At 45.7% G+C, this 23,033-nt stretch overlaps 1 protein-coding gene across 1 annotated transcript in view; it reads left to right on the top strand.

The window, feature by feature from the left end:
• The window catches only part of UNC5D (unc-5 netrin receptor D), a 578,354-nt gene that overhangs the window by 490,090 nt on the left and 65,231 nt on the right, over window positions 1–23,033 (top strand). The window contains exons 9-11 of the mRNA XM_012809266.2: window positions 8,266–8,451; window positions 12,007–12,384; window positions 16,869–16,953. Of these exons, the coding sequence (XP_012664720.1) occupies window positions 8,266–8,451; window positions 12,007–12,384; window positions 16,869–16,953 (649 nt within the window). The remainder of the gene's footprint in view (window positions 1–8,265; window positions 8,452–12,006; window positions 12,385–16,868; window positions 16,954–23,033) is intronic.

The following is a 23,033-nucleotide window of genomic DNA, read 5'->3' as shown; positions in this document are numbered from 1 at the left end:
TGGAGGGATGGCGGGGCTGTCTGGCGTGAGTGATTATCCAATTAGATGAGAACAGGGAAAGGGAAAGGGGCCAAGAACCGAACATTAAAGCCTGCGTTTAAAAACGGGAGAATGAAGGGTAGTTAGAAAACAGTGAGTCAAGAGCAAGTCAGAGTCAGCAGCAGCAAACAGGAGGACGGTGTTTTTCGGGAAGGAGGGTCAGCTCTTTTAATCTATTGCTGCAAGTCACTGTTCCGTAGGAAGACAAAGAGGTCGCTGTTGATCCCATTGCAAATGACATGACCTTCCAGAGGAAACAGGGGTTAGTGCAAAGAGGGAGTTTAAAGGGTAAGGGGAAAATAAAACAATATAATGATAGGTGACTAGTTAAATAATTTAGGGCATGTACATTCTGATAAGGAACCATTGAAAAGAGACCTACATTTACTAAAAGGAAATCACAGAAGACGAAGTATAATACGGGGCCTTTAGGGTAAAGACAGAAAAAGAAATAGCAGATATTTACGTTTTTCCTTTATCCGAAACAGGACTCAAGGTACGTGTACTATTGAGTGATTGCCTTTGGAGATGAGGTAGCTGGAGGAGAAGCTTTCTCTTTGCATAGTATATATAACTCTTTATATTTCCTAGGATATGTTCTGGTCTTACACATGTATTACTTCTGTTTATTTTTTAACAGTGTCAGGGGTTAACTGGATGAGGAGATTATGGCACAAGTATTAAGAAATGTTTAATGTTATAAAAGACTTCATCCTTTTACACAACAGGCTAAGAATTCAGTAGGTGTAAAGAAGACCGCACCTTTGATAGGTTTATCAGAGAGGAAGTGATGTGGGGAGCAGTGATGAGGAGACTAGACTGTGTGGGCAGAGGACCCGACTCAGGTCTCAGGGAAATCTGGAAGCTTCAAGACCAAAAGAGAATAATGAATGAGACCAGGTCCCCCCGGAGCAGCTGCTCAGGGAGCAGAGAAAAGGATCAATAAAGTGTGTGAAGGAGCAGAGGCGTTTTGGTGGTAAGGGAGTGAGCTTATGGGATGACCTACATTTTTGCAACAGGACAGAGGGTAGGCCAGGTGAGATGGCTCATGGCTGTAATCCTAGCACATTGGGAGGCCCAGGTGGGAAAATCTCTTGATGCCAGGAATTTGAGACTAGCCTGACCAACAGAGTGAGACTCGATCCCTACAAAAAAATACAACAATTAGCCAGATTTGGTAGCAGACACATGTAGTCCTAGCTACTCGGGAGGCTGAGGCAGGAGGATCACTTGGGAGTTTAAAGTTTCTGTGAGCTGTGATGGTGCCATTTCATTCCAGCCTGGACAACAGAGTAAGACTATCTCAAAAAAGAAGAAGAAGAAGAAAAAGAAAAAAAGAGGGCAGTTGAGAAATAAGGGCCTCAAAACAAAGGGAATAAAATTGAGAATCTGTCATGTTGAAATCATTGATTGGTCACAGAACTAGAGTGAAATAGTTATTGAGCTACAGGGAAGGCCCAGGGGTTGCACAGCATCACACTATGGACCTGGTTTGGAGGAAGGGTAGGGTGAGGGACTTCCTCCAGCAGGGAGGCTCACCTGGGCGCAGGTGTGGGGAGAGCAGGCAGGAGATGGAAGGAGGGGACGCAGCGTGGGGTTAGCCGCTTGCAAGTGAAGACAAGTGCGTGTTCAGAACCTGGCTTTGCCGTTTCCTAAGTTGCTATCTTACTGACCCCGTGTCATTCTCTGTAAAATAAGAAATATAATCCCTACCCCATAGATTCTTATCAGGATGGGAATAAGATCTTAACTGTAGTTCTCAGAGAACCAAGCGCATGGTTCAGGCTTGACTACGGAGAGCCTCCTGGTACTGAGAGAGGCCAGGGAGGGAATGGCCTAGAGCAGTGTCCCCAGCCTTTTTGCCACTAGGGAGCAGTTTCATGGAGGACAGTTTTTCCATGAAAACTGTGTGTGTGTGGGGGGAACTGAGTGTGTGTGTGGGGGGGGGACTTGATGGGAGGCAGATTTAGGGGAGCAGCTATAAACACAGATGAAGCTGTGCTTGCCACCACCCCCACCCCCACCGCTCACCTGCTATTGTACAGCAGTTATCAGGCCACAAACCAGTTAGCGGTACCAGTCCCTAGCCCAGGGATTGGGATGCACAGATCCAGAGCCTTGATTCCAGAGCTAAACTGCTTGGGACTGATTCCCAGATCTGCTGCTTCCCAGCCATAAGGCGAGTAATTCCTTGCCTCGGCTTACACACATGTATGGAGAATGTTTTACAAGGTTGTTAGAAAAATCAAAATGAGCTAATAAGTGTAAAAGTACTAGAACAGTGCCTGTTAAGTGCTATTGAAGACTTTGCTGCTATTGTCGTTAATTACAGCAATAAAACAACCAGTACATTAGCAACAGTAGTGCTTTTGAGGAGGGGAAATTGGAAAGGCAGAGATGTTATGAGATGCCATGGATTGCAAATATAATTGAAATTGCTTACCATTGTTGACCATAACTGACCGTTTAAAAGCTATTTTCTGATGTGTTAAATTAAAGGGGGGGAAGAAGCCTTGTTGATGACAGCAAGCATAAAACTCACCACGGCTTCTGTTGTGTGGTATTGCAGCTTTCCATGGAAGAGGGGCGGGTCACTCTGCATCAGCAGCTCTGTCTTTGCTGAGGGCGCCTCCTCCTGCCAGCCTTCTGGAGGATTCCAGCTCACTAGCTGGCTGCTGAGTCTTGAGCTCCTTGTGCCTCCCAGGATTCCCTTGGTGGATGTGTAGCGTGTGTATTTCTTAGTAATTCACTGCCTCTGATATTTACAAATTCAAGTTTGTTTTCCTGAAATGGAAGCTGCAATGTCTAACAGGAGATAAAATAGAACATCACAGGTTTTGGAAAGCCCTGGCCGTGCTCCTTTGTCAATTCTCTGCAACTGATCTGAGTCCCGCAGAACAGATTCTTCCCTGATAACATAGTGTAGTTCACAGCACAGTATTTCCATTCATAAGTGGTACTAATGCGTCCTTCAGGTGGGAGTCAAGGAAGGAAGGGAAGAAAGCCAAGTTAACCACCTGGCTGCTGAGTCCTTGGGGACATGGGTTACTATAAATGACGACATGGGATTCTAATTCACAAAGCTATCAAGCTAGTTAATACCTATTCCTAGAACTATGAAGTTCAAAGGGGCTTTGGAAGGTCATTTAATCCCTCTCTCCAGCATTGACCAAAAAACTAAAGTCCTAGCAGACTATTGTACAGTCCTGCTGTTTTTTAGAGACTTTCTGGAAGGAGATTTCACAGTCTCCCTCAGAAATACAATTCGGTTTTTTAACAGCCCTCATTGTAGAAAAGGTCATTTTAATATCCAACCAGAGTCCCAGTTGCTATAATAAAGGTCATGTCCTCCTTTTCAGTTCTTGTTAAAGCTGGTGAGGAGTTGGTTACCAGCGTCATCATAAATGAACGGTCACTGGGAGCCAACGGGGCTGGGCCTCAGCCCTTTATATATTCAAGATCGCCAGGAAGTCACTTTACAGCTCTCTTTTCTCCAGGCCAAATGGACCCATAAACATTTCCTCTCCAGGGTCCTACTTTCCCACTCTGTTAAATCTTCGCAGCCTTCTCTGCAGAGTTTCTGTGCCCTTCCAGGGATGAGCACAGGCCCACGGAGTTTCTGGCTGATTTGGAATAGGAGAGATTTCTCAGTCAGTTCTCTGAGTTGCTTCTTTTCTTTTCTTTTCGGGGCATTTTGGTTTGTCCTTCATACCTGTCAATTGTACCTGATAGTTTATTTCTGCCACTTGGAGAGTTCCTCCAAGCTTTGCCTAAAGCTTTGTGACTCTGGGAGAGCAGAAAATTGGGACAAAGGAAACAGGTAACACATTGATATGTAAAGCTTTGTTTATGAAACAGAAAAGCAGAGCAGCCTGCTTGCTCACTGGAGGCTTTTGTTCGCAATCTCAGCAATCAAAGCGGGAACAAGCACTGCAAATGAGAGGCTGCATAGGCACGATGAGTGTGTGTGTGTGTGTGTGTGTGTGTGTGTGTAAACGCAAGTGACAACAGAGGCCTTGCAGCAGGGGGGCCAAATTCAGCCTCAGACTGTGGTTTCTTTCATGTTTCTTTCCTCGCAGTTGGAGGCCAGGCAAGCGATCGATCGATAAAGAGTTGCTAAGCGCGATTGGCAAATTTCCCTGGGACATTGTAGAGATATTGCTGCTTTTGAAGAGTTTAAAGCAGTTAGGGAGAACAAACCAACTCACTGGCATTCAGAAACTTAATAGGAAACTGTAACCTCAAATGACTTCCAGGACCCAGGAGTGATAGAAGAGCAGAGAAGACCACAGGTCGGCAGCGTGGCTGGGCTGGCCAGGACAGTCACCCGGGGTGGGGCAGGAAGCCCTTGGTCTGGAGTGACAGACCGTAGACAGAGACAGGCAGAGTCTGGATGCCCAGCAGGCGGCAGTTCAGTTGCTGTGCACCACCTAGCAGGGAGGTCGGTTACCGTCGCATTTGGGGTAAATGGCAACGCAGCAAAGGGGCCGAAAGCCTGAGCACAGGAGTGGACGTGGCCTGGGAAGTGACGGTGCCACGCAGTCCTGTGGTTGCTGGAGCGATTATCCCAAGGAACAGTGGCGGAGGCTTCCAGCATTCCTCTGATAAGAGTTGAGTGTGCGTGTGTGTGTGTGTGTGTGTGTGTACATGCACTCGTGTGTGTACATGGGGATTCAGCAGGGCCCCATTCCCAGTGCTGTGTGCTCACAGACCTGCGCACACGCGCGCACACACACACACACACATTCTCTCACACTCTCCCTTCTCCCATGAGCCAGAGTAGAAAGCCCGGATTGGAACTGCAGGTGCTTCTGGGGCCAGCCCTGAAGACACAGGACTGAGAATCACCATAGTTTTATAAACGCACAGAAATCCTTATAGGGAAGATTACTCTACCTTCTTTGAAAGGAGGGTTGGAGAGATGGGGCTGGGGTGAGGGAATGAGAAAAAGAACAGGGTGAAGTATAAGCAAGTAGATAAGAGAGAAAAAAGACGAGGAAGAAGCTCAGTGTCCCAGTTTGGGAAGAATTTGAGCTGTGGATACGGATGTCTGAATCTCCCCCAGTAGAAAGTGTTTCTGTGAGTCCTTGTACCTGCCGCTGTCACCGCTCTAGAACCCCAGGCTGGTGTCTTCACAGCCTTGACTTGCCACCTTTAGACAAGAAGCAACAGAGAGTAAGGACGTGTCCACGTGGCCTCATTGTTCACCCTCAACAAATGTTTGGTGAATGAACTAACCAGTTCTATCCAGAACTTTGTCATTCCCAGGACAGACTGTTCCCGTGAGACCAGCACCACCGTGCTCCTCTCTGCCCTGCGTGGCCTCCAGATCACTGTCCCGCCCAGGTCAGGCTGAGCCTTCTGGAGACCCAGCACTCACCATACACATCTCCCTTCCCTTTTCCCCAAAGTCTGGTTACTTGGTTTTTTTGTTTGCTTGTTTGTTTGTTTTTGAGACAGAGTCTCACTTTATCACTCTTGGTAGAGTGCTGTGGCATCATAGCTCACAGCAATCTCAAACTCTTGGGCTCACATGATTCTCCTGCCTCAGCCTCCTGAGTAGCTGGGACTACAGGTACCCGCCTCAACGCCCAGCTATTTTTAGAGACAGGGTCTCATTCTTTCTCAGGCTGGTCTCGAATTTGTGAACTCAGACAATCCACCCACTTCAGCCTCCCAGAGTGCTAGGAATATAGATGTGAGCCACTGCGCGCTGCCTTTTTTTAAATATAATTCTGTAACTTAGTATTTTATTCTTTTGACGAAAGTCCAGTCGATTCTGCAGATGTTCGTGGGAGAGGGAAGGCATTGTGGCACAGCTAACACTCACACATCAGTCTAAAGCAGCATTTTCAACCTTTATCTCACGGCACACTGGAGCCTGTAGTTATGGCACCCTTAAATTATGTTGATACAAAAAAAGAAGAGTAAAAATAATATATATACTTACCATGCTTTGAAGTTCTTTTCAAAACAATTTAATTAATGATGTTTAAAGTTTTTCGCAGCACACCTACGATCCTCTCCCAGGAACCAGTTGAACAATCACTGGTGTAAAGGCAGCTGTAGGGTCATTCCCTAAAAACTGGACGCTGTGTCTGGAGGGAGAGTGAGAATCCTGTTTACCTGCGTAGCAAGAGATGGGAACAGGAAAGACAGACCGGGAATCCAGGGGAGCAAAGACACCTGCCCCTGCTGCTCAGCTGCGGCTCGGGGTTCCCATCCAGTGATGTCCATTCTCAGCCCAAGCATTTTGCCCTGTCGTCCTCTGGGCCTCTGGCTCTTTTTATGGTAGTGCCTGGGACGCCGAGGATGTCTTTGTCTCTACTTTGTCAACTCAGCAACAGAGCAGCTGCGTTCGGGGCGCTGCCAGGCTGTTTCTCTGTGTGTGCTCATTTGCCGAGCAGGTGTGTTCTCCCCAGATGCACCTTCGAAGGCGATAGTGTCATCAGTCAGCAGTGCCCAGGAACCGGAGGGAAGGGGGGGAAGGCTAACTGGTTTCAAGCCAGAGTCCCCTTGCTGTGTCTGATACCCCGGCGTGATGCATCTGTGCCCGCTCTCTGCTCCGGGCATCCTTATTCCCTCCCCGGAACTTAATAGAGGAGAGGGAGGGAGGACGAGAGCTGAAGGAGAACCAGAGTTTCCCCCTCTCTGCCCCCTAAGACACAGCAGACACGACAACTCTCATGCTGGCGTTGCCCACCACGCGCGTGGTTCTGGGTGGTCACAGAGGTAGCCTGCATGTGTGTCACTCCCCCCATCGGGGAGGTTGTGAAGTTGGAACTGAGATTTAAATCACACGCTCCCTCTCAGCGCCCGCCCCCCTGGTGTTCTGGCGATTAAGTGTGTTTGATAAACCTCTGACTTCTTGGATACTGTTCTTTCTGCTGGTTTTTCCCCTCGGGACTTATTTTTTTATGTTGGTATCTCCTTATTACTGAACCGGTTCTGCGGATTTCCTTGTTCACCGTCTGATTTGGTAGCACCTTACTTGATCGTCCACTAACTTTGTTAAAAATAAATGAACTTGACGTGTGTGGTTAGTGTTGCACATTTGATAACATAAATACCGTGTCAGGGCGTGGTGAGTATACCGTCGGTGCCGTGCAGTTACAGGGTGCATAGATGATGGGTTTATTTTGTCCTCTAAGCCCAACACAGAGTGACAGCAATTACTTTTGGACCCATTAAGTGCACTTACCTCATAATCTGTAGGGAGATTAATTGTGTAGTTACCACCCACCCCCTTCTATTTCTGCAGACTTGTCCAAGATTACACCTCGTTTGAGGATTACGTTGTCTTGGATAAATCTCCTATGCTGAATTCCAGTAACCATTGTGAGTCTGCTTCCAGGATAAACCACACCCAAGGCACAGCTAGAAAAAGGATTGAAGAGCAGCTAGCACTCCTGTTGGGGATGGGGCGACACCCACCTTCTGAATCCAAACTAACGCTCTTATTTTTGCTTTGCTCATGCATTCAATAGGATGGAGTAGGAGAGGTATGGGAGAAACAGCATGTGCCCCAGATACCCGTCCTCCTCCACGATGAAGTACTAGTGTGAAGTGTTTACTCGGTGTCAGAAACATTCTCCATGGACAGGGCAGCCCCTGGGCCTTGAGACCCTCGTATCTCACAGTACGGATTTGCTCATGCTGACAGTGTGCCTCCCACGGATGTTGTCAGTCTTCTCTACATCTGAATGATTTGTGCCAAAGCTAAAATTCACATCTGTGAACTCTGGTTTTTTTCTCTCTTGGCTCATACAGACCGCGTAGCTGCTGTCTGGGAATGCATGCGGCCCGGGAGATACGTTACGGAATAGTTCACCCATAGTTTGTCATTGTGTGTGGGTCTGTGCTCCCTCCAGTAGACGTAAATGTAAAAAGTAGGTGATTGTGACTTTGTAGGTGATTATGACTTCCTAAAACGAATGAAGGAGTGGTCTGCTCTTACTAAAAGAATGTGATTATCTTGGCACCCCTGATCCTCTTGTTGGAGAGTCTGTTCCATGTTCAGCTACCTTAATGCAGCAGCTAAGATACTTGACCAGCATCCCTGATTTATTACAAGGCATTTTAGAAGCACAGTTATTGTGGCTAGGTACACATGTCATCTTCTCAGAGTGGCAGTTCCAAAAGCCCAGCAGCATTCCATCTGCGTCCCGGGTGGTTCTTTGGCTTTGGGCCTGGGTTGGTCATTTGGGGCTTTCCTGTGTCTTTCAGGCATTGAGAACGCCAGCGACATCGCTCTGTACTCCGGCCTGGGCGCTGCAGTGGTGGCTGTGGCGGTCCTGGTCATTGGCATCGCCCTTTATAGACGGAGCCAGAGTGACTACGGCGTGGACGTCATTGACTCGGCCGCGTTGTCAGGTGGCTTCCAGACCTTCAACTTCAAAACAGTCCGTCAAGGTCAGAGGCGCAGGTGCCCCAACACCTCGTCCTCAGGGCCGCAGACTACACTCGCACAGAAGCCCTGTGTTCCCCAGGGCCACGTGCGAGGGTACATGGTGGCCCTGGGACCCGCTGCCAAATTGTCTTCATTCACACGTTCAGAGGACAGGCTCTGTGAAGTGACCTGTTTGGGTGTCCCTCCAATGTGGCCATATTGCTCAGTACATGTGACTTAAGTAGAAATAAATCCAAATGAAGTGAGGACAAATGGATCTCAATTTATCGTTAGCACCATTTTAAATGAGAAGTTTCCATCTTTGACATATAGTGAGTTTAATGAGTTATCTTAGCTCAAATTATCCAACTTTCTATTTTAAAAAGTCCACTTCGAGGATGCAGATTTAATTCCGTTAAATTCTGATTATTCAAGGCCGAGGACCAGCTCTTACACCACAGTCCCCCAGGTACATTCATCACACTGTTTGTGAGGTAGAGTTATTTTTGTTATTTAAGTTTGGAGGATGCGTGATAGGTCAGCGGGGCAGGGGGATGAAATTCAGCCTAAACAACTCTGAGCTGTAGCCAGGTCCAAGTACTCTTCTGTTGTGGGGAAAGGAGGATCTCTATGTTAGGGCCTATGATGATACGTCCTTTCAGAGCAGAGGCCTTTAATTCTCTTATGCTAATGAAATCTATTCCTGATTGTGAGGTGAGGGCAAAACACACACAGCTTTCATTTTAGACAAAAAAAGAAACTGGCTCCTTTCAGAGGGTGGCCCTTTCTACCTCCACCCTGGCATCAATATTGTCACCTTTAACCCTGGCATCAATATTGTCACCTTTGTTCTGTTCACTGCGCATCAGTGATGCCTGCGGTGTGGAACAGGAAGTCTCAGTGTCTGGCAGTGATTGAGAAGTAGGGTTCTTGGCTTGGGAAGTGGGGACCAAGCATGCCAGGAAGAGAAACTGAGACCAGCCGGAGAGGCAGGAGCACTTTGCCTCTGGGCCCCTCTGTGTTGGGCTTCAGGTAAAGACGCCTCCCCCTGATGTGGCCGTATTGCTCAGTACACGTGACTTAAGTAGAAATAAATCCAAATGAGGTACTGGTGGTTATGCTACCTAAAGAAACTAGAAATACACTCCTGTCAAGGAATAAGATATCAATATTTTAGACCATAACACTTGGAAATAGAGGAAATGTTTTCATGTGAGGGACAGTTTCATGTCTAAGTCCACAGGCTTTGAAGTCAGTGAGATTTGAGTCTAAATCCACCATACGGCCTAATCGATCAATTCTGAGTCTCAACTTTTACAGCTCTAAAATAGGGATTTTAGAGTGTTTGTGGGAACAGAAATTATCTGGGATAGCATGGGTAAGGCCTGGGTGTGTATAAAATGCTTATAAATGTAGTGAATATGTTTCTAAAAGGTTCTAGAAGCTGGTTGTTTCCAAAAACAGGACATCAGCATGTTCCATGGAGCCCAGACAGCAGGCAGGAGGGGCGGTTTCCTGGTCTGAATGTGCGCGGGGAGCGCTGACTTTCCTAAGTGTTGTTACTGAGGCATTTCTCAAACTTACCTGTATTGTGAATTTCTAAGAGATTATGCCGTCTTGCTGAACTTATTTGACCATTGCACTTTTTATTCTTGGCCAAGAATCTCACAAACAAGTGACAAAAGGAAACCCCTTGGGTAAAGCTTTTCTTCCTGTAGTCATTGCCACCGTCTGCCTTACTCTGGTGGCCATGTGTCTCCCCCACCCCCCACTTTCCTATAACCATTTCCTGAGCACAGCCTGCAGGGTTCTAGGAAGGTAAACAGTGAAACTTCTGAAGAATGTCATAGTGACAATAGAGCAGGGACCTGGAGAAGGATTTCCAAGAAGAAGAGTATGCCAGCCGGGGTAGGCTGACCAGCCCTGGTTAGACTTTAATCACACTGGCGGCCAATTTTATCCCAGCTGAGGACTGTATCATATGTACATCTGTAATCAGGCACTGTCCACTCACGTGCTATCTAGGAGTGTCTTTGAAGAATATAAATTTCAGAAGGTGAGGGCTGGAGATAAAATAGCCAGGTGACTTTAAGGATGTGACTTCTGAGGGTCTCCATGCAGGCCCTGTTCCAAACTCTTTTCAGATGGGAGATAGTTCGTCCAGTACCACTTCTTGTCTGGAAAGACCATAAACAAAAGCAGACTTGTCACCTGTATAACTCAGGGAAGTTCTGTTAAAAAACACAGCTCCCTGATGGTGTCTGGGCACAACAGCCCCAGGCATGAACAAAATGCGCCATCCTTGGGCCGCCATCAGCGAGCCCTTGAGTCCATGGTGTTATTTCATCTCATCTGTGTTTTCTCCTGTGAATCTGGATTCTTAGAGCATCTCAACAGAGAGGGGAAGAGTCAGAGATTATAGATTTCCTGCTGGCGTTGCTACAAATTATGAAAATGGAAAAACAATAGAGGCTAATACAATGTGGCCCAGAACTGCAACATTTTCAGAAATATCAGACTTTAAACATTTTTTGTCAGGCCCCAAAGGAAAATTATTGAATATAGTTTGGGTTTTCAATTGGAGATGTCACATTGACAGACTGATATGAGTGGGAGGCTTGCGACTGAGGGTTATTTTGTTATTTACTAATAAATGAGATTACTTCATCATGAGAAAAATATCACTGCGTTTCCTTTTTAATATTTGGCTTGGAAAAAATTGGTGAGGCCCAACAGATGACAAAGCCCCATTTCTCATGTTTCTGTAAACACAGTTTTTTTTCCTTTGTTTTAGAAAGGAAACCGTTGGCTGTGCTCCCCACGTGGGCGCTGCGTCCTGTTCTGTCCCCGCGCGGACACTGTGTCCTGGGCTGTCCCCGTGTAGACGCTGCATCCTGAGCTGTCCCCGTGTGGATGCTGCGTCCTGGGCTGTCCCCACGGGGTGTGTTCTTTCCCTCCCAGAGTGACACAGGCATTATTAGAGCAAATTGGCCACTCGAATGTGGTGCGAGTCACGAGGGCCACTGACCCTTTTGCTCTGGGTACACGTTATTTCCTCCCCCAGCTCTAGAAACTGCCCAGAATCCCACATGTAGTGTGCTGGAACCGAAGCGGCTTCGGTCATAAACAGCACTGCCTCGTCACCACGCTGTGTCATCTCTTGCCATTTAAAAGGAACAGATGTTATTTTTGCTCCAAACTGGATTACAAAACATCTTTTGATTTTTTTTTTTAAGCTTCTCTTTGCCAGTTAAAATAATGACATAAACAATCATATCTGAGTTAGTTACCTGACGGAATGCCAGAAATGCTTGTTTTGAAAAGGGACTGTGGAACAATCTCTGGAAGGTGAAGGATTTGGGTCAGTGGCATTCAGAGAATGCACTGTGGAAGCCAGAGCTTCTGACTCAGAGCCCCGGGTCACTCACACCCACCCTGGCAGGGTCTGCCCGAGGGGCCAGCTCAGCTTGGAGCAGCTGGCCTCCAGGCAGGCTGGCACACAGTTAGTGGGGCGCGTGCAAAGGGGCAGCCTAGGTGCCTTGTAGCTTCTGAGTGACAGATCAATTTTCTTTTACCAGGTAACTCCCTGCTCCTGAATTCCTCCATGCAACCAGACCTCACGGTGAGCCGAACGTACAGCGGACCCATCTGCCTGCAGGACCCTCTGGACAAGGAGCTCATGACTGAGTCCTCACTCTTTAACCCTTTGTCAGACATCAAGGTCAAAGTGCAGAGCTCGTTCATGGTTTCCCTGGGAGTGTCTGAAAGAGCGGACTACCATGGCAAGAACCACTCCGGGACTTTTCCTCATGGAAACAACCGAAGCTTTGGTACAATGCATCCCAGAAACCAAACACCCTACATCCAGAATCTGTCCTCACTCCCCGCACGGACTGAACTGAGGACCACTGGGGTCTTTGGCCATTTAGGGGGACGCTTAGTAATGCCAAATACAGGTGGGTGATAGGTGCGTGTGTGTGTGTGTGTGTGTGTGTGTGTGTGTGTTTCCCGGCATTCGCACAGGCATTTTGTACTTAATGCAGTTGTTGCCCTCCCATCTGTCTCATGTGGTTGTCTGTCCCCTCATCAGAACTGCAGACACCGTAGTTCCACCAGGCCACTTCATTTACGCAGCAAAACTAGAACCAATGCTGAGGTTAGGTTTGGCAGCCTATATCTCTACAAGGGTCGAATTCTCTGTGTGATGCCCTGTGAGGGTTGACCACCATATTTGCTCAAAAGGTTGAGGTACCCTTTGAAACATATTTGCTAGAACATGATGAGGAAGCACCAAAAACATTCTCTGCCATGACGCACACGTGTCATGTGTGCCTCCAAGCACAGTTTATTCATCAGTAGATAATCGCGTGAAGTGACCCTCCATGTCTAAGTTCATCGGGAACTGCCCTTGCACGCACTCTGAGTGTCCAGATCCTGCCATAACATCCCTGAGCAGTGATGAGGGCCACTGTGGAGATGCCCTTTCAAATTCAGCTCCAGGGCTATGCCATCTGTGTAATGAGTTCTCACGTATTTTTCTTCCCTCTTTTTAGTTGGAAGAGAGATTTTCTTGATGTGTTGACAGAACACTTCAGGCATCCGGCCCTGATCACATTTAAAATGATATCCCATCTATGGATTACTCGGCAGCGTTGCCACCCGAGACCTGAGTGATGGCAGATGAGGTCAATTTCTCCTCTGACTTCTAAGCAACAAGACTCAGGTGGTGTGCGGGGTCAGGCCGCGCAGTGCTGTCTGTGAGAGGGAAAGGAGTCGACGGGATCCGCCAGTGTCTTTAGACCACAGGTCACCATTGCGTCAGGGCCATCAGAGCCTTGACGGATTTCTCTCGGGGGTGACACTAACCAATCTCTCAAATCAAACATTTTATCTCATAAAATGAAATCTGTAATAGGACTAGTCTGATAACAACTCTTCCAGCAAAATAACCCCTCTAGCAGCTTAGTGACTTGACACTGAAATTCGTTTCAGGTTGACAAATGGTGTCTTGTTCTCTCCCGGAGCAATCGCCTCCTTTAAAAACTTCATTTCCCAGTGTATTTTATGTCCTAAAAGCAGCCCTCAACAGCGGCCCTAATTGGAAGGCTTTGTTCTGTAAACCTTCCAGCTCTCTCAGCCTTCCTTGGTCAGCGCATCAGCAGGGTGAGGGTCGGGGCTCAGATCTGTGTGGGTGATGGTGGACGAGCGTCCGTGTGTGATGTGAGTCTTCCTGTTGATAATTGGCAGATAAGAGACTCAATGAGGAATGAATCAGTCAGCCATAGATACCAATTACCCTTCCTGAGAGAAGCCATAAATTATTAATAGAAGTGTGTGTCCCCAGGAAGGAAAAGAGACACAACCGTTGCCCTCTCTGGGTCAGACACATCAGAATCATGGACAGTGGCAGGTTGGGTTTCTGTCCAGCTCCCGCCTGGCCCTCAGCAGCCTCTCAGGAGTTATTTGTTGGCGACATTGGCCGGTACTCCCCTCCCTCTTCCCGTCCTCCTTTGCCAGTTTGTGTCTGTGTGTGTGTACACGCATCTACACACACGTGGAGGGGGTGCCGAGACAATCCCATTTCTCGGCTGTGTGTGTTTGATGTTCGTCAAGGAAAGTGAGGAGATGAAACCTTGGGGGATTAGAGATTTTTCTTCTCCCTCCCCTCCGACTTGAGGAGCTCTCCTATTGGAAACTCCGAGTTCTGATAGTGATGTCCGTGCTTCCTGGACAGTTTCCCTGGGAAAGGGGCGTTTTCAAAGCTCCTGACTAGGAGTGCTGGACACGACTGGAGCTGTTCACTGAGAATGAATTCTAGAGAAAAATAAGTGTGGTGAATTGAAATATATGTCCTGTGATTTGCAGGAAATAAATGCAAAATCTGCCCTAGGAGGAAAGAAAGCAAGGCATAGAAATTAGGTTGTTCTAATGCCGTCCATCCCAAATTGTTGTGGGGGCCTGGCAATGATTTCTCCAAAAGGTTGGGGTGCTCTCCACATACGAGCCATCATTTATTTTTCCAATTATGAAACAGGGACCTCAGAAAGGTGGTCCTATTGTCCTTTGAAATAAAAGGCCGTTGGGGTTGCAGGCGGAGTTTGGGACCAGTCTGTTTTTCCTTAATCAGAAACAGCCAGTGGATGACATACTGAAATGGGTACTTTTCTCAGGGACATGGGCACAGCTGGCATCTCCTTCTTCATGATCTAACTAACTTGCTACCCCCGTCTGCCTCTGGATTTCACTATCTCCAGCCCCCGCGTAGAATTTGCATGTTTGGGCTGGAGAACAGATAAGTGCATTGGAAAGATAACGCAGTCTCTGATTGAGAAGATAAAGGTCCAGTGACCTTGTTGGTTCAGGTTGAATCTAGGAATATTATGAAGAATGTTTCAGTCTAACCGTGGGGAAGGAGCTGACGTGAAGGGAGCGTGCTGTGGTCTCTGCTCCACAGACGGCCCTGCTCAAACGTCCTCACACGCATTTCTTCTATTTCAATCTGGGAGTCGATTATCAGGCCGTGATAATCTACAGAAGATACCATGTGTCAGAGCCTGGCTTCTTTTATTATTTTACCAAGACTTTTGAATTCTACTCTTTGGTTCCCATATTCAAGATATGTGTATTGGGGACCCACGCCAGCCAGCACTGCTCTAAGTGCTGTGGCTGTGATAGGACGTTATTGCTTGGGGACAGTCCCCAGTGCTTCTCCGTTTGGAGAATAGAGACTGCATGTCTTTGATGTCACAGTGACCTACAGAGCCTGAACAAGGGGCGGCAGAGAGAAAGTTCCGTGTTAAGCTAAGAAGAGACAGAATGTCTGGGGCAGGCATCCTTGTGGATGTCCAGACACGCGGAGCCGCCATGCAGGGCAGCTTGTGTTCATCAGCAGGGAGGGATATAATAGAGGCTGCTTCATTTGACAACTACATTTAAGGAAGAATAGAAAATGGAAGGAGGAGCCTGATTGTCGATCCCTAAGTATGGCAATTACAGTTCTCCTATTAATGACATTAAGGTCCAGAGTATAAACGGATCTCCTTGCTGAAGAGCTGTAAGTGAGTTGAAAATGTGCCTTATTCTTAGTGCCGGTGAAAGGTACTGCTGGTAACTGGCATGTTACTGAATACTCATAAATGCGAATCACAAATCACTTGTTTTGCAATGAGTCTTGCGTTCCTTGACTCGAGAGCTGCTAACAGGCACACAGAGGAATGTCAGTAAAGCCAGCCAATCTCCAGGATTAAATTATCATCAGAACCTGAAAGCTTCCTGAGCGATTACATTAGCCCTAATGAAAGGAAAACAAGGTGAGAGCTGCATTATTCAAAGAATAGGAAGATGCCTTGAGATTTTATTTTGTGAAGATCTCACTGCTTCTCTATTTCATTTATTTTTATAAATAAGAAGCTACGTTAAAGAGAGTCTCTGGCCTCCCCCAGACTCTTCTCTCCTGGACAAAGCGAAATGTTTTCTTCACAGCATTCAAGAGGACAGAGGAGAAGTTTAAAATGCAGTGTGCAGTGGCTTTCAGTGCCAGCCACAGTGTGTGGATGTGGATGACGTAAAGGGGTGGGTTCCTTCAGCTCGGTGTGGGCGTAGAGATGGTTAAGTAGCCTTTAACCTTAACCGGTCCTGGCTTCTGTTTGCAAATTAAAGGCCATATCGGTTACATACTAACCTGAACATGTTCTGAGCATATCAGATGCTTTTATACTTTCTCAAGTTTTCTTAACAAAATATAGCACTCCTTTGAAGGCAGCCCTCAACTTCCCTCCAAATGTGCAATTTGGAAGACTGTTTCATACCAGTTTCTAGCAATGTATTAGATCACTCACCCACCACCAGCCCAGGTATCTGTTCAGGAAACCAACGGAGTAAGAGGCAAGATAGAGACCTTGGCAGCACATTCACTGATGTGTTGATAAACTCTTACGTTCTCATATGTGTTGTGTTTAATACAACCTGATCTTAGAACACCCGATCTTTTTTTTTTTTTTTTTTTGGAGATAGATTCTCACTATGTTGTCCTGGGTAGAGTGCCGTGGGGTCACAGGCAACCTCAAACTCCTGGGCTTAAGGATGAAATCTGCCAACCTTGGTGTATGTGGCCAGCGCCTTAACCACTGTGCTATACAGATGCTGAGCCAGAACACCCAATCTTTTAAGAGAATTAAATAATGCTGAGAAGCCTTAAAATTTAAAAGGAAAAAACGTGGTTTTGAGTACTCATTTGAACAATATACTGTTTGTTATGTCACTGTTATAAAGCAGTGTTTTTCTGCTCATGATCTGTGACTTCTTAAACTTTCTAGGAATTGGGATTTCCAAATTGTTACAAGAAAGTCCTTTTCTGTGGGCATATTTGAGGTGCCCGAGTGAGGTACTTCACATTAACTGGAAAAATCTCTTGAATAACCCTTGGGTTTTTCTGTTTCAGGGGTGAGTTTACTCATACCACACGGTGCCATTCCAGAGGAGAATTCCTGGGAGATTTACATGTCCATAAACCAAGGTGAACCCAGGTAAGAGAGAAGAATGGTGTATTCGTGACAGCTGTACCCAGGGGATGGAAGTGCTATAGAAAATCAGCAGTTGTTAAGATAATGAGGCCTGAAGGTATGGAGGTGGGATAGTGAGTGCTTGACCCTTTAGAGGGAAAAAAAGCTGCAAAAAACCATTGTCTGGAAGGAAAATACTTATTACTCCACACTGTGTGGTCGCCAGCTTCTTAACAGGGAACACTAGATGGAAAGCAGTGAACTGGTCAGCAGGTCACAGCTGGCTTCCTAGTAACACTGGCGGCTCCCAGTGTCTTCCTTGCGAAAGCAAGGAAAACATTATCCCGTGAGGTCCTCTTTGGTGCTGGGTATTAGGCACATGCACACTGTGGGTGGCTCATGATCCTTTTAATGTCAGCAGAAGACGTGTGTGTATAGGCTGAAAGGCAATTTCTTAGGCAGTTTCCCTGGATGTAAAAATACGATCTAAAGTTCAATAGCTTTGAGATGACAAATTCCAACAGCATTAAATTCAATTACGTGAACAAATACAAATCTTGTCACATACTCTTTTAGTGAAAGTAGTTGGTTATTTTCTTAGCACCACTATGATATTTGTGGAAATGTAGCCTTCCTGCACCCAAGATAAACCCAACTCCTCTTTAGAAAGCGATTTCTCTCATGAACGGCATATATACCTCTGGCATTTTTAGTCATAACATCCTGGTTATTTTAGAAGAGATTTTTCTTGTTGTTGTTAGCCAAGAACATGTGAAAGAAAAACACTGGAAGGAAAAACAGCCAGAGAAACAGATGGTTGAAACAGATTTTGGTATCTATCTCTGTGCAAGGATTTGTTGGTGCCCAGTGGTGGACGGGGCTTGGGAAGGAAGGAAGAAGCTGTGCCAGGCGGTTATTGGTGAGGCTCTCAGAGCACCTGTCTGCAGGCTGCGCTACGTTGGGTCACGTATTATTTCTGCTAGAGTCTTTAACTCCACGCCTGCAAAGGTGCCAGTGTTCAAATACCTCTACTTGGCAGGGGAAACTGAGGCTCAGGAAGGTTTGAAGAGTTTACTCAAAATCTTAAGTCAGTCAAAGCAAACCTAGATACAGGGTTCCCTGGTTAGAAGTTACCTCTTTGTTATACCCTTGGTTGATTTACTTAAGAATCAACCAGGGTGGGTGAGGCGGCTCACACCTGCACTCCTAGCCCTCTGGAAAGCCAAGGTGGGTGGATTTCTTGAGCTCAGGAGTTTGAGACCAGCCTGAGCAAAAGCAAGACCCTGTCTCTATTAAAAATAGAAAAACTAGTCAGGCATCATGGCGGGCACCTATAGTCCCAGCTACCTGAGAGGCAGAGGCAAGTGGATTGTCACTCTATCCAGTGTAATAGGGTAAGACTCTGTCTCAAAAAAAAAAAAAAAAAAAAAAAGACGAATAAGAAGAATGAATCAGTGTTTAACATAGAGGTCATGGTCATTTTCACAGATGCTTTAGAATACATCACACTGCAAACATCAGTCTGATGCAGAACCTAGTCCCAAATCAGGGCCTGCTGCACACCCTTCCTGGGCCTCTCCTCCCCCACTCTCCCCAAGGTTGTTGTCAATCCAGGGATCATAGGTTTACCGCCTTCCTTTCAAACCCCTCTTCCGGTGTCTTCTCACAACATGAGAACCAACTAGAGTAACTTCATGCTTTCTAAGGCACCCCGTTTCTTGATACTACCTACCTCAATCCTTGTCTTTTACAAGAAGCTGCCTCTTCTTAAGAGATCAGAGCTAGATAAGCATGACACATACAAAGACTTAAGTAAAAATGGCTCAAAAGTATCAGAAAGGAACGACATCCTGCGGTTTAAAGTAAGCAGGAGAGGCTCAGTGCCTGTAGCTCAGCAGCTAGGGCGCCAGCCACATATACCAGAGCTGGTATGTTGGATCCCAGCCCGGGCCTGCCAAACAACAATGACAACTACAACCAAAAAATAGCCGAGCATTGTGGTGGGCCCCTGTAGTCCCAGCTACTTGGGAGGCTGAGGCACAAGAATCACTTAAGCCCAAGAGTTTGAAGTTGCCGTGAGCTGTGACACCATGGTACTCTACCAAAGGCGACATACTGAGACTCTGTCTCAAAATAAAATAAAATAAAATAATATATATATACACACACATACATATATATATATATATATGATAAATAAAATAAAAATAGCCAGATGTTGTAGATGGTGCCTATAGTACCTGAGGCAAAGGGATGATCACTTGAACCCAAGTGAGTTTGAGGTTGCTGTGAGCTATGACACCACAGCACTCTACCAAGGGCAACAAAGTGAGACTCAGTCTCTAAATAAATAAGTAAATAAATTAAGTAGGCGGGAAATATACCTAAGAACTTGCCGGAGCCTGAAAACTTAAGAAAACAGGCTGGCCTCGTGTGGTCACACCTATGCTGACCATGACCTTGCTGTCCTTTAGCTTGGCAAGGTCCATGTTGACCAACCGGGGTTTTCCTTGTTGGTGTCCAGGGTATCATTTCACAGCTGCTGTGTAGGGTGGATAGACACAGACCAGTTTACCCCAAACTCCAGTTCCATAAGGTGCATGTTCTTCTGGCTGTTCAGCTGTACAGAGGACGCACCCTTCACAGATGGCTGAGACCTTCCCAGATGTCCCCATCTCCTGAGGAAATGATCAGTCCGTGGACTACAGGCCATTTAGCTCCCTTCACAATCCTCAGCCCCAAACTACTTACAAAAACACTGAAAATAACAAATACCTCTCTGTTACTTTTTTAAAGCTGGGTGAAACCTCTCCCATCTCTGCCAGAAAGCTGGTTGGGTCTGAATTCTTTAACTTTTTCGTTTCTGGATGAACAGGCCATCATGTCGCCTCTTCATCATAATATCGCTTGAAAACCCATTTTCATGGTATGTCGTGCTTCTGTCATCCTGAGCTTGTACTGAGAATAAGGCCCGTCTTCCTCAAAGTAAAGCTGGGCCTTGCGCCTCTCTGTGGCTTTCATTCCTGGCTCCAGCCACCACAGGCCTCTCCCTTTTCTGTCATCCGTCTGAGGATCGGATTTTACTGACTTGGTCACCTCCACGTACGCAGAACACAGAACAATCTTCCAAACAGCACCTTTATGCTGTACTCAAGGTCCACTCCATTTCATGATTGATGACACATTTCTATTGCCCCTTCCTACGTTACATCCCTGAGGTGGCAGGGTGGTGGTTTAGCGATACAGAAAGTGACATGATTAATCCAAATTCTGACCAGATTTGTAAGGCACATGGCTGTTTGGAATAAATCAAAACATAAACTAACCTCTTGTGTTGAAATAATCTTAGATGGTTCTATTTTGATTTTTTCTTTTTGAGACAGAGTCTCACTCACCCTAGGTAGAATATCATGGCATAGCAGCTCACAGCACTCTCAAACTCTTGGACTCAAGTGATCCTCTTGCCTCAGCCTCCCAAGTAGCTGGGACTACACGTATCTGCCACAATGCCCGGCGGTTTTTAGAGACAGGGTCTCACTCTGGCTCCGGCTGGTCTCAAACTCCTAAGCTCAGGTGATCTACCCACCTCAGCCTCCCAGAGTGCTAAGATTACAGCATATTTTGATATTTTGGTGAGTTATAAGTGAGGTTGTCATTGTCTGAATTGAACATACCCTGTCTCTCTTGGGACACCCTACCTGTGTCCCTGGTAACCCCCCACAAGGACACTTTGGAATTTCTGTGAAGAAGAATGATGTCATCTTCTTTTTTTTTTTTTTAATTTCAGACTAAATTAGGATATAGACAACTAGGTTACAATGTTTGCGTTTGTTAGGTAGAGTCCCTCTTATAGTTGTGTCCTGCACCCAAAAGGTGTGCCATACGCCCTACATTATGCCCATTAAGTGGGAACAGACCCATCGCCCTCCCCTATCCCTGCTCCTCCTTCCCTTGATCCTCCTCCCCTGAATTTGAATTGAGTTTTTCTCTTATGTGGCTAAGTATTAGCTCATCTACTGGCTTCATATTAGTAGTGAGTACTCTGGATACTTGCTTTTCCATTCTTGCAATACTTTATTAAGAAGCATGCATTTCAACTGCATCTAGATAATATAAAAGATGTACAGTCTCCATCTTTTTATGGTTCACTAGTATTCCATGGTATACATACACTGTAGTTTGTTAATCCATTCTTGGGTTGATGGACATTAAGGTGGTTTCCACATTTTGGCAATTATAAATTGAGCTGCGATAAACATTCTAGTGAAAATGTCCTTGTGGTATGATGATTTTTTTCCTTCTGAGTAGATGCCTAGTAACGAGATTGCAGGATCAAATGAAGCATCTAATTTGAGTTGTTTGAGAATTCTCCATAATTCTTTCCTAAGAGGCTATACCATTTGCAGTCCCACCGGTACTGTAAGTGTTCCCTTTTCTGCACAACCACTCCAGCACCTGCAGCTCTGGGACTTTGTGATATGGGCTAGTTTCACTGGGGTTAGCTGAAATCTCAGGGTGGTTTCAATTTGCAATTCTCTGATAATTAGGGATGAGAAGTATTTTTTCATGTTTGTTAACCATTCATCTCTTTTTCTTAGAGAAGATTTTAGTCATGTCCCTTGCCCAGTGATAAGGAATGACATCACTTCCCCCTATCATCTCTAGTCTGTTAACATTTTTTTTTATTTCCCCCCTCCCTCTGTCCCTCTCTCTGCTCTTCCCCTCTCCCACTTCCCTCCCTTCTTCCCTCTCTCTCTCCTTCCCTCACCCCCCACTGTGTACAGTCATCAACTGTCCTCATATGAGAATTGAGTACATAGGATTCTTGCTTCTCCAAAAAATAATGTGTTCTACTTCCATCCAGGTTAATACAAAGGATGTAAAGTCTCCATCTTTTTTAATGGCTGAATAGTATTCCATGGTATACATATACCACAGTTTGTTAATCTATTCCTGGGTTGATGGGCATTTAGGCTACTTCCACATTTTGGCAATTGTAAACCGAACTGTGAATAGTCTCTAGTCCAAGTGTCCTTATGATAAAAGGATTTTTTTTCCTTCTGGGTAGATATCCATTGATTTGCAGGATCAAATGGGTGGTCTAGCTTGAGTTCTTTGAGGGTTCTTCATGCTGTCTTCCTAAAAGGTTAGGTTGTATTAGTTTGTTGTCCCATCAGCAGTGTAAAAGTGTTCCCTTCTTTCCACATTCATGCCAGCATCTATAATTTGGAGATTTTGTGATGTGGGCCATTCTCCCTGGGGTTAGATGGTATCTCAGGGTGGTTTTGATTTGCATTTCTCTAATAATTAGGGATGATGAGTATTTTTTCATATGTTTGCTAGCCATTCATCTGTCTTCTTTAAAGAAGGTTCTATTCATGTCTCTTGCCCATTGATATATGGGATTGTTGGCTTTTTTTCATGTGGATTAATTTGAGTTCTTTATAGATCCTAGTTATCAAACTTTTGTCAGATGCAAAATATGGAAATATCCTTTCCCATGGGGTAGGTTATCTGTTTGCTTTGGTTGTTGTCTCCTTAGCTGAACAGAAGCTTTTCAGTTTCATTAAATCCCATTTGTTTATTTTTACAGTTGTTGCAATTGCCATGGAAGTCTTCTTTATCAAGTCTTTCCCAAGGCTAATACCATCAAGTGTTTTTCGTATATTTTCTTTGAGGATTTTTATCATTTCATGCCTTAAATTCAGGTCCTTTATCCATCTTGAATCAATTTTTTGTCAGTAGAGAATGGTACGGGTCCAGTTTCAGTCTTTTACACATGGATATCCACTTCTCTCAACATACACTGGATATCCACTTCTCCCAGCATACACATACTGGGGATGTGTTAAATTAAATAGGGATTTTTTCCCCCAGTTTATGTTCTTGTTTGGTTTATCAAGGGTTAGGTGGCTATAAGATATTAGTTTCATTTCCTTGTTTTCTATTCAGTTCCAAATGTCTATGTCTCTATTTTTGTGCCAGTACCATGCTATTTTAATGACTATGACCTTGGCTCAGCGCCTATAGCTCAACTGGCTAAGGCGCCAGCCACGTACACCTAAGGTGGTGGGTTCGAATCCCCAGCCCGGACCCGCCAAACA

This window comes from Otolemur garnettii, unplaced genomic scaffold, assembly GCF_000181295.1.
Source record: "Otolemur garnettii isolate 467f Iridium unplaced genomic scaffold, OtoGar3 scaffold00102, whole genome shotgun sequence".
In the NCBI taxonomy this organism is placed as follows: Eukaryota; Metazoa; Chordata; class Mammalia; order Primates; family Galagidae; genus Otolemur; species Otolemur garnettii.
Note: the sequence above shows the minus strand (reverse complement) of the source record. Positions and strands in the feature narration are given on the sequence as shown.